The 18078-nt window shown below is 40.0% G+C and overlaps 1 protein-coding gene across 1 annotated transcript; it reads right to left on the reverse strand.

The window, feature by feature from the left end:
- Positions 1-361: 361 nt before the first annotated feature.
- Positions 362-16494, reverse strand: cdcp1b (CUB domain containing protein 1b). The gene is made up of 13 exons (XM_058620030.1): positions 16173-16494; positions 11898-12125; positions 11404-11742; positions 10268-10483; positions 9596-9946; positions 7760-7975; positions 7306-7662; positions 6511-6870; positions 5771-5965; positions 5143-5496; positions 3390-3746; positions 3216-3297; positions 362-1762 (listed from the first exon to the last, which is right to left on the reverse strand). Exons 1-13 carry the CDS (start codon positions 16234-16236, stop codon positions 1258-1260), a joined length of 3624 nt encoding a protein of 1207 aa, XP_058476013.1. The 5' UTR covers positions 16237-16494; the 3' UTR covers positions 362-1257.
- Positions 16495-18078: the final 1584 nt, after the last annotated feature.

Raw genomic sequence — 18078 nt, forward strand, 5'->3', positions numbered from 1 at the left:
AACAATGGCTAGTTTTGCGTTTTCAACTGGAACACGGTGAACTCAGCTGTGATGTCACTCTTAGCTCTGACCTCAGAGTTCCGATGTAAATGGAATGCAACATGATTTCTGCTGCTAGCTAGAGTTAGAGGTGCCATTACATTCATGTCACTTTTAATCTTAACACTAAATTCCAATCTGCTATATTTGATATTTTAGGTGTTAAAGAAGGTGAACTCTTCTATTTCCAGCTGAACAACACCTGGACAACAGCAAGCAGTGCAAGCACATGACTTGCACTGAATAAATGTGGCTCCCTTAAGTCAAATAGGCTCGAAACTTACAAAAGCAACCTTGACAGCTGCAATAAATGTGATGCAACTATGTAAACCTGGCATTTATTGTTTCCAGTGAAAGACACTTTTCCTTAGTAAACATTGGAGGAAGAGGAGAACTCTTCCACACCCTTCCACACCCTCCCCCTCTCCGTTTTTCATGGCTGGCGTTCCTGTGGTTGAAATTGTTTTCACCGTCCAGAATCCAAAAGGTCAGTGTTTCAGCAGAAGCAGGACAATTAAATGTCACTGTCTTAGTGTGTGACAGCTGCCATTACCAAGCCATTTACCTAGAATTTATTGCAAAAACAACAACAACAAAATGTATTTACAAGTCAAGGGAAAAAAAACAAAACACACACATCTTAAAAAAGACAATAGAACACTTAAAAACAAAGACCAGAGGTATTTGCACATTTTTTCACAAAAAAACAAAAAAAAACACGTTTCCCTGCTCCTGAATTCACGTCACGGATCAGAGACTTAAAATAAAACTAAACAAATCTATCATTTTGTAGACATTTTTTTGCTTTTCTGATGAGAATTTGATCAGACCGAGCAGACAAGCAAAAATGTTAATTTAGAAGCTTTGGATGAGCGAGCAGATGATTGTTCTGGTCGGTCATCCCCAGTTTACAGCCTGATAAACTAGCTGATGAATGTCACTTTATATTTGCTATATTTGCTACGAGAGTGTGGAGTCGATCCTTTCATCAAAATCTCTGCAAGAAAGCAAAAAACTATCTCAAAATGTCGCACTCCTCCTTTAAAGCTTCTGCTCGTGAAGCTTTAGAAACGACCGAGTTCGGACAAAGACGTCAAAACGCCAAATTAATCAAACTCAGAGTCACCGAGTGTGATCGAGGCACATACGATCACATCAGTCACACTGTGCTCTAACCAGAGTAACAGCCGTCCATCGCGCAGCCACAGTCCTAAAACTCTACAAGGAGTCCTCTAAAATCGGCGGCTGTGGCTCCATGTCAACACCGGAGAGCCGGATGGGGTTTATGTCCCCCGTGCTCTTGAACGTGTACAGTTCATTGTCCACCATCCTGCGATCCTGGAAGCCGAGGCTGTCCTGCCGGTCGATGGGAGTGCGTGGACGGGATGGGATGAAGCTCTCCGAGGGGTCCAGGAAGGTGTTGAAATGTTCCAGCTCGGGCTCTGGATCCGGTTCTTTGATCACGGGCAACTGTCCGTCACTCGGTCCTGTGAACGTTTGATAAGAGTCCGTCTGCGTTCCGTTGTAGTGGTCCTGCAAGCTGTCGGCGTAGGTGGTGTCGCCCAGCAAGTGTCCGTATATCATCGTCTCGTCTATGGAGGCGTAGACGTGGGACTCATTGTCAGATCGGGCTTTGGTGAAGTGTCTGTCACCTGGACGGAAGATATTCCCTTTGCCGATGTAGATGGACGACTCCTTGTCCTTTCTTTCTTTTTTCTTCTTCCTGTTGGACGAAGGCAGAGCAGAGACAAAGACAGCTCGTCAGCACTTCAACGTTTACAAATCCATGCATGTCACTCAAAAACACAATGTTCTTGTAGTAAGGCTTGATAAATTAGGGAGTTTTCATTTGAGTGTGGCTTGCAGCACTGGAGATAATTAAACAGGTTGATTGAAGAGGGGCTCGTGCAGGAAAAATGGCCAAAAATCAATGTAACAGAAGAAAAAGGTTTCCTGGGAAAATGTAACAAAAGTTTAACAAAAGAACAACTTAAATTATTCAACAGTCTCACAGCAAGCTGCCTCAGTCTCTCCCCTCCACACAGTGCCCAAGTGGTTTCTTATAGCCTCACTCTAATTGGACTGGACCACTGCATAAAGGTAAAAGTAGTTAACCTCAATAACCTTAATCCTGTAACAGCAGAATGTAAAAGGTTTGATTGCTCAAGGGCGTATGGGCAGGTTGGAAAGGCAGGAGGGAACCTCTTTACACTTTTAAAATGTTATAATAAAGAAACATAAATGTCATCATTATTTCATCAAATCATCAAAGAAACATTCACATTTCTATTTTAAATCTGACTGAGGACACTTCAGCGAAATCTGCTGTGCTGATGCATTTACCACCTGGTCATAACCAGTCATTTCAAAAACATACTAATGACACATATTCTATAAATATTCTATAAATATTAAATACATGAAACAGGTCGTCAAAAGACCCTAACTTTAGTGAAAAAACAACATTTATGAGGTTTCTGAGAACACAGAGCAACCAATAAATGAGTCTACCGCTAGTGAATATTGCTTATTCCTACAGCAAACTGGATGAAATTTGGACAAATAAATGTAAGAAAAATGGAGAGGGGAGAGGAAATGTGTCTGATGATGAAGAGTAAACAAATAAAGAGAAAAGTACCACATAAGTATGTGAAATAAAGAAGCACTGAGACCAAGGGCATGGGTTTGGTTCCAAAAGTGCTATTGTCTGCATATCAGCAAGCTGATTAATTGTGATGAAAATTCTCAAAGAATTTGCATCATTAATCCAAGACAAAGCACTCAGAGAGGGCAAAACCTCTGCCAAGTTTCCCACAGACTCGATGCAATCCCTTCATCTCAGGAAATATTGAATCTGGATCGACACCAAAATCGACATATTTCCTCCTTTGGGCCATAACCTTCATTCCCAGAAAAAATTTCAAATCCATACTTTATTTCTGAGTTATGCTTCTCACATTCATGGCCAAAAACATTACCTCGTCTGCAGAGGGAATCATGGATACTTGGCCTTTCTAGGAGAATTACTTTTCAAGAACCTTTAAAGCTACAAGCGAAGTAAAAGCGAAGAATTTACTTTTGTATTGTTCAATTTTACGTGCAGGGTGACCCTTTTTAACTGATAAATCCAGGCCTGCTGTAGTTGTTAATGAGACTTTTGCCACAGGTGTACTCACTTTGTGACGACACAAACCACAGCCAGGATTATCAGCAAAAGCAAAAGCGCTCCAGCAATCCCGAGGAGGATGGCCAAGAGATCTGCAGAGGAAAAGATTGAATTATATGTTTATGTTTAAAGCAAAACATTTCTTTTTGTGTTTCTTTTGTGTGCCGAAGACCGAATCGCTTACTGGTCTTCTTCTGCAGGACAATTTTGGTGATGGCACCAAACTTTCCCTCCTCTGGTTTACAGTTGGACATGTTGAGGTAGAAACTGTGCGGCACTGACAACTTGTCCTGCGCCTCCTCGTCCTCCCTGCGGCTCATGATCTCCTCCTCGTAGCCCAGCATCTTCACCGTGATGGCGGTGTGCCGATCGCGGCACTTTGGCTGGCTGATGTTGACGATCTGCATTTGTGCCTGGTACTGGCTCGGCAGGGCGACGATCCAGGACACGGTGGACTCGGGCTTCATACCCCGAGGCCAGTTGGGCGTGGCCAGCAGCATCGGAGACGACGCCTTAGGGGCAACTTTGTAAATAAAGGTCTCTGAAAAAGAATGCAAAAATTCAGAGTCTTAGTACTAAATCCTGTGTGTGTGAGCAACTCTACTGGTGCTCCAACATTCGTGGTACAACAGTGCCCCTGTGTGGACACCAGCTTCTGTTGCCATTACTGTGTCTACCTTGAAAACCCACTTTTTTTAGAATAGTTTTCTTTGATTTTATGGAATATTTTAATGTGCTTACTTAACCTCCTGTGTTTTTATATTAACTTGCTTATATTTAGCTTGATTTTCCACTGTTATTTTCCTCCACTCTATATTTATTTGGGTTTTATTTATTATACAGCTGTTTGTAACTGTGTTTTAAAAGGTGCTATATAAATACAGCTTATTATTATAATAATTACCATATATTTTCCAAGTAAAGGTAACTTTTTTTACAAAGCCAAGTACAGGCAAAATCATAGCACATTACAGCTCAACTATTACACTGTCATCACTGATTTATTCTTTTAGCTCACTTTTCATTCCTGTGTGTTTATGTTTCATGAATTTGTTTTTACTGTCTGCTTTTAATGCTGTGTGTCTGTAATGTTCAATTGTGTAACTGTGGGTTGTTGTAAAGGGCTATAGGAATAAAGTTAAAGTTAAATAAAGCCAATTTGTTGCTCAATTTGACTTAAAAAATGCAAGAAACTTGTGAAAAGAATTTATTATAATATCCTCAAGCCCAAGTTGATGTCTTGAGAAATCTTAATTGGTCTGCTGGCTTTTGTCTGGCTTCTGTCATTTATTTTGATAAAATACTGCTCTGATTTTGTGATTTTTGCCAATGTGTCGTCATGTTTGTCCCCAGTGTCCTGTCTGTCACAGTACTTTGTAAAATTGTGTTTTTAAAAGTGCTATATAAATTATTTACACTAAATATTCACAATAATATCCAACAAATTAGTTGATATCTGCTTTCAAAAGTGATACAATGGATTTCTACAATTTTGGACAGGATGAATCTTCCACCAATCAACTCACCGTCTCATTACTTTGACTTCTCAGACTGTCAATAATAATAATGACTGTAACTGTCTTGTTTTGTTTTGGTGCTTGTATACCTCGTTATGTTTCTGTTTTGAAGGCCGGCTGTCTGTGTGCTATTGCATTTTTCCTTTGTTTATTTGTGTTGATGAACATTAAAACGTAGTATAATAAAACCTCCTCTGTTGCTGAACACATTAAGTAAGCCCAAGAAACCCTCATATGAAATCATACATGGCTACTGCTTAAATGTTGGTAGGACAAAAACAGGTATGATGAGGCTGTGTTGGGCTATTTTGGGCTATTTTTTTACTATTTTGTGATGCATTTTTAAATCAACTGATCAAGAAAACACTATCCAGTGTAAAGTAAATCTGTCTTTAGTCGCAGAAGATAATTTTTTTTTACCTGTAATCTCCTGAGTGAAGCTCACATTGAGAGAATCCCTGAATCCCTTGCTGAAGTCTTTGGCTCTGGCTGTGATGGAAATGTTGGCTTGCGCCTGAATCTTCTGGATGATTCCATTAAAGCAGAAATCTCCAACAGAGAACCCATCCCTCTCCTTCACATGCAGTGACACTGGCTGATTACATTCCTGACCAGGCAGCGACTGCTGGAGACCTGTGCGGGACACCAGGTCCACTGTGCCGTCTGCGGGGACGTCCAGGTGCCAGGTGAAGCTGTGGAGGGGCATTGGCAGGCAGGTCACCAGTTTGGGTATGGTGAGGAGAGTCGAAGAGCACGACGTCACATTTTTGCAGCCTGTTAGAAGAAATGAAAAATATTAAAATGGACATGTAAAACGAGGCAAGGTAACTTCATTTTAAGAGCTCATTTCATCATGAATAAAACGCATACTTTCTTACATGACATTTCAAAGGTAGAAGAACAGCCTAGGCAACATGTTCTCCATCTAAATGTCAGAACTTAATACATTACATCCATTTATTTTATGCAAAGACAAACTTGGCCTTGCCACTATTTAAACTCTTTTTGGTACGTTAGCAATCTCCAGGCTATAGAAAAGATGTCTTACCAATAACTTCACTGGCAGTCAGTCGTACTTCTTCACTTGGACAGTCCAGGAAAGACAAACTGGCCTTTGTGCCTGCTTCCACGGTAATCTTCTCTTCAACCTTGGAGTTGATGCTCATCTCACAATGCGGATCAGAGCCCACCTTCTCGATCTGCAGGGACACTCGCCGTTTGCTTAGATCCACTGTGCACAGAACTGAAAAGAAATACACAAGAGGAGCTTCTTACAAATACTACTTCAGACTTAACTAAAGTCTACAGACAGATGAAGATGTGTCATTGTGTTTGAAATAAATCCAGGAAAAGTTTGACTCAAATTGAAATGAATTCCTCTGGGAGGTCTAAAAAAGTGAGTACTAACTTTTGAATTTCAGACCATTTTATTTTGTAGAGAAAAAAAACCAAGTACGTCTCCTTGACCACTGCACTGTCCTTCACTGATGGGTCCAAAATAAAGTCGGAGCTTATGACCTGCTGCATGTATATGTACATTTAAAGTTACTTATGTTGGTAGAGATTTCTGTATGTCACACTGGGCATAAAGAGTCTGGTTTGTGATCTCTGTATGATATCACTGAGACATGTTTACTAATTATGCAAGGAAAATCATACTTTAAAATATGTTATGTCGATGATTCTGAGAGGAGGAGAGTGTGGATCTGGTCTGGGTCCTTTCCTACATTCTGTCAAAAATAACTTTTGCATTTTACCACATCCAGCTGAATCGCTGGCCCACTGTACCTGGATGACCGCTCCTCATGAGAGAAACTCGGTAGTTCAACGTGAGTCCTTGTAGCGTCCTGTTGGTTTCACAGTTCTTGAGCAGCATTTTGAAGTTGCCCTGCTGATGAGCCGGCTGAGCGTCCGTCAGAGTCAGTTTGGTCACCTTCTTGTCCACTTTCTGGTACTCCACCTCCACTTCACCATTGAGGCACTCAGGGGCGGTGTGGTCCTGGAAACGCACCGTGTAGTTGTGCATGCCGGGCACCGTGAAGTCCCACAGCATCTGCTGGTTATCTGGGAAATCGCTGGGATAGCTGGGTGTGGTGAAGTCGGTGTCTGATACACCTCGTGGTAGATTGACTTTCACTATGGCTGCCACTGGAGAGAAAGCAGAGGAAATTTTAGTTAGAAACATGCACAGGGAGCCATCTGCATATTCTTTTATATCAGATTTTATATGCAAGTATTGGTAAAAAACATTGGGCCGAATATGGTCTGCTGGATTCTTTTGTGTCCACACCTTTTTAAGTAGGACAGTGGGTGTTAATTGGTGGAAAACCACTGTAATATGGCCTCTTGTTCCATGAGATCTGTTCGACTCCCTCATGAAGGCTCGAGGCCATACTGCCTTGGTGTTTGTGTGTAAAAGGAATTATCACAGACATGCCACTACAATGAAGGTATTTTAAGTGTTTAGAAGACAGCACCTCAGAGTTCTCCATGACTTTTATGCAACTACACATACATGACAAACATTTTCAGCTTGTAATCCAATACATGAAAAGAAAGCAAAACAAAAATACACTAACTTACTGGTGGTCTCAGGGCCAACATTGATTTTGAAGTCAACGGGGTCAGGCTTCTTGTCTCTGGGCACCTCCAAAGACAGACGAACCCTGTATCGTCCCAGGATGGTGGTCACAGTTCCCCCTTTGCAAAAGGTACCAATGGTCGCTGGCCCAGTGCGTAGATAGCTGACAAGAGAGTATGTCTGTTGATCTGGACAGGTCTCCTCATTGGGAATCTGTCGCATTCCCTTTTTTGAGAAGTCCACCTGAAAGGCCCGAGTGGAGACAAACGTCGGGTCCCAGGTGAAGATTCGGTCGAAATCTGCGAACAGAGACGACTCGGCCTGAACAGCATCACCAGAGCAGGAGGCTTCTGTGCAGTCTGGACGTTATAGAGACAGAAAAACACAGACATTAGAGATTGTGTTTCAGGTTTCCAAAGGGTTTAGTGGTGACAAAGACTCAAATAACCTTCATACCAATTTCTCTGTTGATCTCCACTGTGAAAATATCTTGAGGTTGAGGACAGGTAAATTCCACTGAGACGTTGCGAGGTTCAGTGATTCTTAGTTGTTTTGAGTTGCATATGAGTTTGGATGCCTCGTTTATACACACAGTGCAGTCTGGCTCATCTGTGATCCTGTTGATGATGATGCTGGTGCTGGGGTCAGGAATCACAGACATCATTCTGCCTCCTGTGGAGAAGAGAGTCACAATAAGAAATTGACACCAAAGAGCCTATGCCCAAAGGGGATTGATTTTAAAAGTTCATATAAATAATAAGTTGAAATATTACACAACAAATATTAATTTAAATGTCCAGTGTGTAAGAATTAGTCACATCTAATGGTGACTACAAGCGGAAAACTCCTCTGCTAACCATTCCCTTTCCCCAAGCACAGACACATAAGTACTCATTGACTGCTGGAGAATGCGTGAACGTCACTACCATCTTGTGAGTGGAATTGAGAGCAAAAAATATGCCTAACTCTTGTTCTACACATCACACAGCCTACTGTACACTTACATTTTACCATGTAATGTTATTATATATAGTTAAGGAAGTGTGTAATCATTTTAAAGTTTTATTCTTAAAAAAAACAAGTTCCACGTTCCATGTTTAATCGCATTGATTTACTGGGGGGACATGACAAAGGTGGCAAATCTGGCATCGACACACATACAGTATGTCTATGTTCCCAAGCATGTCAGAGAACTACAGTGGGCTTCACATATGAGAAATTTAGAGATGTAAACACTCTCACAACCTTCTCCACTCCTCTAATTTTTTTTTTTCTATTAAGTATATTTGTGTACTTGACTTGCAATGTCTAAAACGTGATGTCTTAATATGCTAGCATGTTAGCTTTAAGTGCTAGTTCATTTACAAGTTTTGTTCATTTATACGTTATTCATGAACAAGTTTATAGTACGTACAAAAGACTGCAAATAAGTTTTGTTGTGGTTAGTGTAGCACAACTTGCTAACCAACATTAGCTTGGGGCTGTACATATTACACAGTAGGCTGCTAATTACGTTTTTACCATTGCATGTGGTTATATACAGTAAAAGTATCGTCTATAATTTATAGTCTATACATTTCAAGTATTATTCTGAAAAAACACATTAGCTTTATTATGGTTAGTGTAGCTACACAACTTGCTAACCAATATTAGCTTTATGATGGTTAGTGTTGCTACATAACTTGCTAACCAACATTAGCTTTATGACCATTAGTGTAGCAACTCAACTTGCTAACCAACATTAGCTTGGGGCTGTACATATTACACAGTAGGCTGCTAATTACATTTTTACCATTGCATGTGGTTATATACACAGTAAAAGTAGTCTATAATTTATAGTCTATAAATTTCAAGTTTTATTCTGAAAAAACACATAACTTGCTAACCAACATTAGCTTTATGACCGTTAGTGTAGCAACTCAACTTGCTAACCAACATTAGCTTCATGATGGTTTGTGTAGCTACATAACTTTCTAACAAATGTCAGCTTTATTACAATAACATACATTTCCTTGGATTTGGTTAATCTGGGAAATATCCATTTAAAATGTGCTCCTGAGAAAACTCAAAGTGCTAAGTACTAGTTAGCCCTTATACCTCTACCTCAACACAAACCCTTCAATTTACAAAATGGAGGAGTAGGAATTAAGTGGTAAGTGTAAGGGGAGAAATGGGATTGAGCCTTTGAGTCACGTTCCAAAAATAAATTTTTAGTGTGACAAAGTGACTAATTTTGACTAATGGCTACTTCTTTCTTTCTTGTGTGAGAAAACTGCTGAAACAGGAACTCACCTCTTGGTGCTGCTTTCATGTTGAATACCTTCTGCTCCAGTTCTCCATCTTTGGGAACGTCAATGGTCACAGTTGTCGCTCCAAGCAGATCCATATTGGACACTTTGCCGCCTTTGCAGTAGTTTTTAGCTTTGATGGTTCCATCACTTCTAGTTGTACTCACTGAGTACTGATAACCATCTTTGCAGGTTTCTGCTCCAGAGATCTCCTTGAGTCCACCACCAGGAAAGTCCAAAGTTAACACAGTCCTCTCTGGGACTGTAATGTCCCACGTCAGGGACTGTTTGAACTCCTTAAAAAGGTTGGGATCAACTTCTCCAGCTGCAGGAGTGCAGGAACTCTTGGTGCATTCTGAGTAAAAATAAATTAATCACGTTTCAATTTTAAACATATCATTATTTTGGGACCTTTTTCCCACATTTTCCAGTTCATAATCAGGAAAGTAACTGGCAGCGTAATAAACTGAACTTGGTGTCATGATTAATTAATTTACAGATAAATACATAAAAATATAAATAGATATGGGTCAATGTATTTACTTTACATACATTAGAACTTCTAACAATTGCTATATAAATAAATATGTATTCATTAGTTTATTAAATGTTTTCTGTATAACATACTAGTAGTAGTAGTAAATAAATAGTGTGATTTAATGCTCACAGCTCTCACCTATTTTCTTCTTCATCGTCACACTGTACATTTCCTGAGGTTTTGGGCAGCTGAACTCCAGTGAGAGCTTGTCAGCTTTGGTCAGTGTCTTTTTTGTCGGGTTACAGTTCGGAGGGGAAACTTCAGCGGTGCACACTTCACACTCCAGTCCCTCAGGATCACGGCTAAGTGTCACAGTCGTACTGGAATCAATACTTACGACCATCGTCCGGCCCTCTACAAGGGGGGGGAAAGCAGAGTTGCAGTCAGCAATGAGTCATTTAAAGGAGGCAAATGAAAAGATAGTCTGGTTCTATTTATTTCAATCTAAAATCGTTCAATTAATATTAAGCAGCATTTAAAGCAAGCAGCAAATGAGGCAAATTGTTTTACTTGTGAAAATACATACAGTACAACACCTACTCAGGGATGGGCAGTATTTCTGATACATACTATTTTGTAATTTGTACTTTATTGAGATGACAAAATGCATTCATATTTTGTATCAAAATACTTCAAATACTGTGAAGTACATACAATTCAATTTCTTTCAAACAACATGATGACATAAGAATACAATACTTGAGATGCTGCTGCAGATTGGATGTCTTGGTGCCTACTTTAATTTTCCCATACTTGTTAAAGTCACAACTCCCACACTTGAGTTACCCTTTTTTAAATGTATTTATTTATTTGATCTCTGATTTGACTAAATTATGCAACTGCACTGTGATGAAACACAACATTAGTGTAGTCAGATCATCCCATTGAATGTTTGCTGATTCACTGTGTGCCATCTGTTACTGAAACACCAAGAAAGTAAATAAAGTCACTTAAGGAAGAGTTCCTTGAATCTGAGTATTTTTAGTATTTTGAAAATACAAAAATACAGTTTATTTTGATACATTTATTAATAGGGCATTTGGCTACTGATCCAGACAGCTTTAAAAAAAAAGACACTGGGCAGTTACTGGGTGTAAATATTTAGTGACTCATCTACATAAGAACTAGCATCTGTTGTGCAAAGAGGTAAATATCTGGTAAACATTTCCATTGAATAAAGGATGAGTTTGTTCTGCTGCAGCTCTGACTGTAAACAGCAGTGTAGTGAAGGATTATCTTTAAAGAAAAAAGAATATTCTGTATTCAGTACTTACTTAATGGGCCAGCAGAAGCCTGAAACAGCATAGATTCCACCTGAGCCTTTGGTTTGACCTGCAGAGACACGGCAGCTTGATTGGGCAGGTCCAAACGCGTCAGAGAACCATCTCTGCAGTACTGAGAGCGACCCTTGCTGCTCGTTTTGGATGTGGCCACCGAATACTGGAATCCGTCAGTGCACGGCTTTGACGTCTCCACCAGTCCCTTCCCGAGGATGTCCAGACTCACCACCGTCTTCTCTGGTGCCTTCAGCTCCCAGGTGAAGGTTCTGGAGAGCTCAGAGAGGATGGGCTGAGTTTCGATTGTTGAAGGGCTGCAAGTGTCCTTGGTACATTCTGGGTTACAAATAAAGACAAGAAATAAAAGAATAAGTATGTTGTTGAGATCTTCTTACTACATAGTTCTCTAATGGCACTTTTTGACGCTCTTAAAATGACCCGAGTAGCTGGTGCTTTGTCAAACCTCAACACCAGAACTCTTGTAAACTCACCAATGGTCCGAGTGAGTGTCACAGTGTAAGAGTTTTCCACAGGCTGGGAACAATTGAACAGCAGCTTGACTTCCTCTTCAGGTAAAGTGATCGAGGAGTGGCAGGAAGTCTCTGTGTCGTTGACCCCGCTGACCGTACACACAGAGCACTGATCCAAAGGCAGCGCGGCCGACACCGACACCGTCACCATCACGCCTTTGTCTGACCGCACCGTCGTCTGCAGACATTCTGAGGAAACAGATGAGAGGGAGTTTAGGCTGCTGTCGGTCAACAACTGCAGGATTTCTCCTGAACTTCTGGAGAAAATTATTGTTAAATTGAGAGGGAAGCATCATTGTTATGTCAGTGTTGAAGCATGAACACATTCTCCTGTTCAGAAATCAGACTTGAGTGGATGTTGCTCAATTGTACAAAAGCTCAGTATTTTTCATTGAATGTAATTCAAATTAGACATTAACTATTCCAACAATAAATTCATCATTTTTAAATGATAAAATGAAAATTTTTAAATGACTTTGGCTGAAACTGAAAAACCTCAATTTACTGGATTGACAAGAAATATTATATAGACACAGACATTCATGGTTCGCAGAGGATGTGCACTTTAGTCCAAATAAAAATGTTATGGTAATTAACATTTTCTATTAATTAAAAAACGAAATTAGGTACAAACTCTGACCCTTCTTCAAAGAAAGATACTGAATATTACAATTTACCCATAAGAGTTTTTGAACATTTTAAATGTCACTTTTAGACCAACTCTTGCATTTAGAAATCAGACATTGTGGATATTGTACAATCTTACAAAAGCTCAATACTTTAGTTACTAAAAAAATCATAAAAAGGATTTGGTTTAGTTCAAATTGAAATATCTAAACTATTGTATTGATTGTAATGAAATTGTGTACAGAAATGTGTGTTTCCCTGAGGATGTACCATGTTTAACACTTCACCTTCTGTCCTTGATTGAATTTATACCAAATGACAAACAAGTTAAAAGACAGTGAACATGGGAAAACACAAACTAAAATTAACTGGGAAAACTCTGACCCTTCTTCAAACAAAAATGCTGAATATTTTCAAGTTTCACAATCTTAAATAGGAGTATTACGTTTGTTGCCAGGTTACAATTTACCCATTAGAGTTTTTGGGCAGATGGTCATGGACATTTTGAGCGTCACCTTTAGACACAGTCTTGTATTTAGAGATCAGTCTTTTCTTCTTACACATGCTCAGTACTTTTCATTACAAATTCTTTTCATTTTCCATTTTGAAATAATAAAAGTCATTTTTAAACTCATGGTTAACCCTACCATCCCTAACCACCATTACATTGTCTCACACTTTACTTTCTGTCCTTGCTTCACATTTCTACTTAATGTGAAGCAAGTGGTGAAGATGGAAAAACTGTCAAATCTTAACCATTTAGGTGGCACAAAAACTAAATTAGATGCAGATTCTGACCCTTCTTTAAATAAAAATGTTCTTTAAACAAATATTTTCTGACTTTGCAATTTAAAGCTGTAGCATGTACCTTTTGTTGTTATTATTCTTCCTCTGTTTGGTCTTTGTGAACAGAAAGGAAGCAATATTATTTTTATGCCGTGTCCATGTGAAAATTTGCTCAGATGGTCAGGACATTTTAAAAGACACGTTTGTCTCTGGGAAACTAATGACGAGCACAGTTCATTGTGCAGTCTGTCATTCTGTAGACAAACGATGAATCATCAGATAATGAAGTGGAGTATTCTGATCTTAGTCATTTTATGTAGACATGTAAACATACTATTATTATTATTATTATTTTTATTTTCCTGGCTGTTTTTTTTACAGCCCTGAGTGCAAACACAATGAAAGCCTTGTGTTATTTTGAGGAAGGGAGTCATATTATCCATGCAAACATAGTCAGTGAGCAAAACACTACAGACGTTAAGTGTCAGTTTAACCTCAGCAGCGATATCTATGTCATAAAAGGAACCCAACACACACAATGTGACGCCTGTGCAAACACAGAGGTCCAAAGACACGCCTGACCCCACGTACTGTGGTCACAAATTAATCTGACGCTCACTGTAATGAGTCAGGGGAAGTAGGGGAAACTCAAAAAGACTCACAATATCAAATTCTACGGTCATGATGGTGAACTTGTCAATTTATTGCCTTGTTCACATGAAGCTTTATTCTCTTACGGTCTCAGATTATTAAACCACTTCCTTTAAATGTAATCTTATACACGCGTCAGCAGACTGAAACTTAAACTACACGGGAGCACCGGTTTCATATTTAGGGCCCGAGCCAGGAAGGGCTGGGGCCGAGACGGCTCCCAGCACGAGTGCAGGGAACCCATTGTTATCCTTTAGATTATTGATATTATTATAATATCCGTGGCTTTCCGGTCATTTTTGAGGGTGTTAACATGCATAAAAACTCCTGAAACTTGGCATGGAGGTCAGGTCTGGCGAAAATGCAATATTGGCATAGTTCCCAAACCAATGCGTTGCTCAAGGGCTCTATAGCACCCCCTAAGGTGAAACGTGGATGGAGCACGCCAACATCGACTTTGCACCAAATTTCACAAAACGTATTGTTCTTGGTTTTTTTTTGGTTCCAGCTGTGGTTTCACTGCAGCTCCAGTGGATAAAGAATCAATATTTTCACACAAGAGCCATATTGTGACACATGTAAACAGTATTATATTAGATTATAATATGTCAGCTGAAAAGGAACAATTATCAAAGACTATCCATGCCCAGTCATACATATGGAAACATGATGTGTGTGTATCTTGGTCAAAAACACAAAATAAAACAAACTGAAGGGATCTGTATCAAGATTATCCGTGAATATTCTATGTTATTTATTTTGTAATAGTTGCTATGGTGACATTTTTTTTATATTATGAAATATCATGTTTATTTATAGTAGCCTCATAAATCTGGGTGAAGTGGAACATTATTCAAGATAAACACATAAAAAATGTTATTGGAAGATGAATAAAATTAGGGCTGTGACGATGTTTCAGCTTCTTAAATGTGAATAGTTTCTGGTTTCTTTGCTCCGTATAACAAAGAATCATTAAAAGTGAATAAGTTTGGTTTGTGGGCAAAACAAGACATTTCAGAACATCGTCGATTTGGGGTTTGAGATCTACATTTTCGTGACATTTTATGGTCCATGCGACGAATTGAGGAAATAGTTGATGATAAAAAAACAAGCATGTTAATGATGCTTAATCAATAAAAGATATAGGCCTGCATAAAAGGACATACAGTAAACCTTCATACATACTCAAACTGAATAAGAACAAACATGCATAACAACAAACACACACACACAAAAGAGTCTACATGTGTGGAACTTCCTCCATTATTCACCAATTCATGGCTGTGACACAGAACACGAGATTATGTCAGAGGTCACATACACATCTATTGTTCTGACTGAACCTGCTATTCTTCCCGTGAGCCCTTTACAAACATAAAGAGTCACAGGATAACAAATGTACAACCCAAGAAACTTCAAAGTCTGAGCAGAAACACCTGCATTCATCAAAAACGTCACAGAAAACACTGCTTATACATCACATCCTGCAAGAAACCTCTCCTTCTTTGGTCTGTAAACGCAACTACTGGTGTTTTGGGGGCGTCAAAGGGTTCAAAGGTCATATTTGGTGGCAAGTAAAGTTCATTGTCCACAAACAATACACGAAAAAACAAGTTCACCGAGGTCCCGGTGAAGAGAAGTGAATGAAGTCAGGGAGGAAGAAAGAAAGAAAGCAGGAGAAGGTAAAGTGTAGCACAAAAATAAATAAATGAAATTCGCAGCAGATTGTGGGTCAATCATTAATGAAGCGGTGATGAATTCACGCCTGCAGGAAGGTCCATAAAAGCCTCATAAAACAGTGTGAGAAAAGAGGTCGAGAAGTCAAGACTTTACTCAGCTCAGACACTGAGGAGAAAATGCTGCTGCAGCTGTTTCATCTCCACTGTCCAGTCAAACACTCGTGTGTGTCATTGATTGATTGGTCGATTGACTGATTGATTGAAGAGTTCGGTGCAGCTTTAGCTTTCGCCCGAACGCTTTTTTCTACGCACAGTTTTGACACCGAGCCGAAATGGATTCAACAGCCTTTTTGGTAACTTTTCTACATTAAAAAATAAAAAATAAATAAATAAACTAAGCACTAATCAAATGTGTGCGTGAACAAAGCTTCACCAAGCAACACCCGGACATGTGTTTGTTGCACCGAGGGAACATCACCCTGCTTTATCTCACCTGTGAAACCCAAAACGGTCAATAACCAAAGTCCAAGGAAGGCGCGCGCCTCACGGAGCCGCATTTTCACCGAGAGAAGTGCAGAGTCCTGGTCTTTAGAGACAAAATGAAACGTTTTTAAAAAAGAATGAAATACACAAAAAGTAGCTCCTTCGTTCCTCACAAACACCGCTGCATTGCGACGGGAGTTGACAGCCACTTCCTGCTCCGCGTTACCTGTGCGCAACAGCCGCGCAGCAGCTGAGGGCGTGGACCACAGGTGGTTTACGGTTACCTGTCCAAACTTGACAAGTGGCGGATCAGGTCCTGGCGCGGCGGGCCCCCCCCCTAACCGAAACACTGCACTACTAACACACGGTAGTGGACTTGGAGCAAGAAAACACGAGTGCCTCCCCTCGCGCCGTGGCACAATCACTGCCCTATTTAAGAGGCGAACATGCCAGGGATTGTTGGCACGGTGGCGCTGGTGATGTGGATCCTCCAAAAAAAAACGAGGCAGAGCAGGAGGGTGTGGGTTTGAAAACTGTGCTTATAAAGCAGAAGTTTATTTGCCTTATTGACTTCCTAAAATGCACAGTATGACACGCGCCATCACACATAAGAAACACGGGGATGTGGCGACTATTTTGTGAACAAAAAAAAAGGCAGAAAACACACTTTAATCCAGCCAATAAAGGAGGATTCTGACTGGAGAGATTTGTTGATTCAAAACAACAAGGTTCTGAGTGGCTGGCTGCATTTTCCCATGATGATGATGAGGAGGAGGAGGAGGAGGAGGACAACTGTACTCTTTATTAGTGTATGTAAATGTGTGATGGCAGACATTTACTGGGAGTAATAACACTCCCACTCCCTCCTGCCTCCACATGCCTCATGACATTCCTGCACCGAAACATACCTGAGGGCAAGACCACTTGCAAACACACAGTTGTCTTCCATGTCTGAATGCTTCAGCTCCTTGTATCGTCACTAATTTCTTCTGTAAACTAACTTTAATCCGTAGGAATAAGAAATAACTGTCAATCAAACGACCAAAGCTCAAACTACAGCCTCACTTTGACCCCATACTTTCATTTCACATGGATCAGAATCAAAATTGTACAAGTACATTTACACACACAAGGGATTTGACTTGGTGAAAATAAAGGATATATAAAAATAATATGTACATATATGTACAATACAGGAAATTCCACTCTATCATTCTGTTGTTAAAACGGCTCTTTGATCCCAAAAACACACACACACGCCCATCCACACAATCACACAACAAGTGACACTGAGTGTATGTTTTTTTGTTGTTTTTTCGCTGAACCAGTCTGACAGCATGCAGAGTGGGCGGTGTGTGTTCAACTCAGGCAGCTTCACACACACAGTGTGTGTGTGTGTGTGTGTGTGTCTTCACAAAGGACTTCAGTGAAGAATCAGCAGCTGTCAGATGTTCTCCTCCCCTTCCCGGCACTGCAGCGTCGGGGTCAGCCAAACATTTGCTGTGGACGAACCACTGACCACTAATTCTCTCATTATCAAGTATGTTTTATTTATTCACACATAGGCTATAAATCACGATTCCCAAAGAGCACCGTACAGTCAGAGTTCCAAAAAACATTCAGGGATTCCATGATTCAAAACATTCAAAACAAGACTTTCATTATGACCTTTAACATTTAATCATTAGTCTTTGGTCTAAGGATAACTTTCCAACCTGGGTTCCACACAGTGAAGAAAAAAGAGTCCATATATGACAGAATACACCAGATTTCCCTCTAGATCACTATGTTAAATATTCAGTGGGTAAGAGGTCAAGTATTCCCCGATGCCTCTCTGAGACAGATGGTGGTTTATTTGAGATTTTAGCAGAAGGCTTTTGCACGCAGCACAAATCTGATCATTATCCAACAGCTTG

This window comes from Solea solea, chromosome 20 (genome assembly GCF_958295425.1).
Source record: "Solea solea chromosome 20, fSolSol10.1, whole genome shotgun sequence".
In the NCBI taxonomy this organism is placed as follows: Eukaryota; Metazoa; Chordata; class Actinopteri; order Pleuronectiformes; family Soleidae; genus Solea; species Solea solea.

Bases quoted from the DNA above. Each gene is read 5' to 3' on its own strand.
- cdcp1b (XM_058620030.1), bottom strand. From the start codon at position 16,236: ATGCGGCTCCGTGAGGCGCGCGCCTTCCTTGGACTTTGGTTATTGACC. The intron at 12,126-16,172 runs GTGAGATAAAGC...CTGTTTCCTCAG, and splicing joins GACCGTTTTGGGTTTCACAG to AATGTCTGCAGACGACGGTG. The intron at 3,747-5,142 runs GTAAAAAAAAAT...ATTCTTTTTCAG, and splicing joins CTTCACTCAGGAGATTACAG to AGACCTTTATTTACAAAGTT.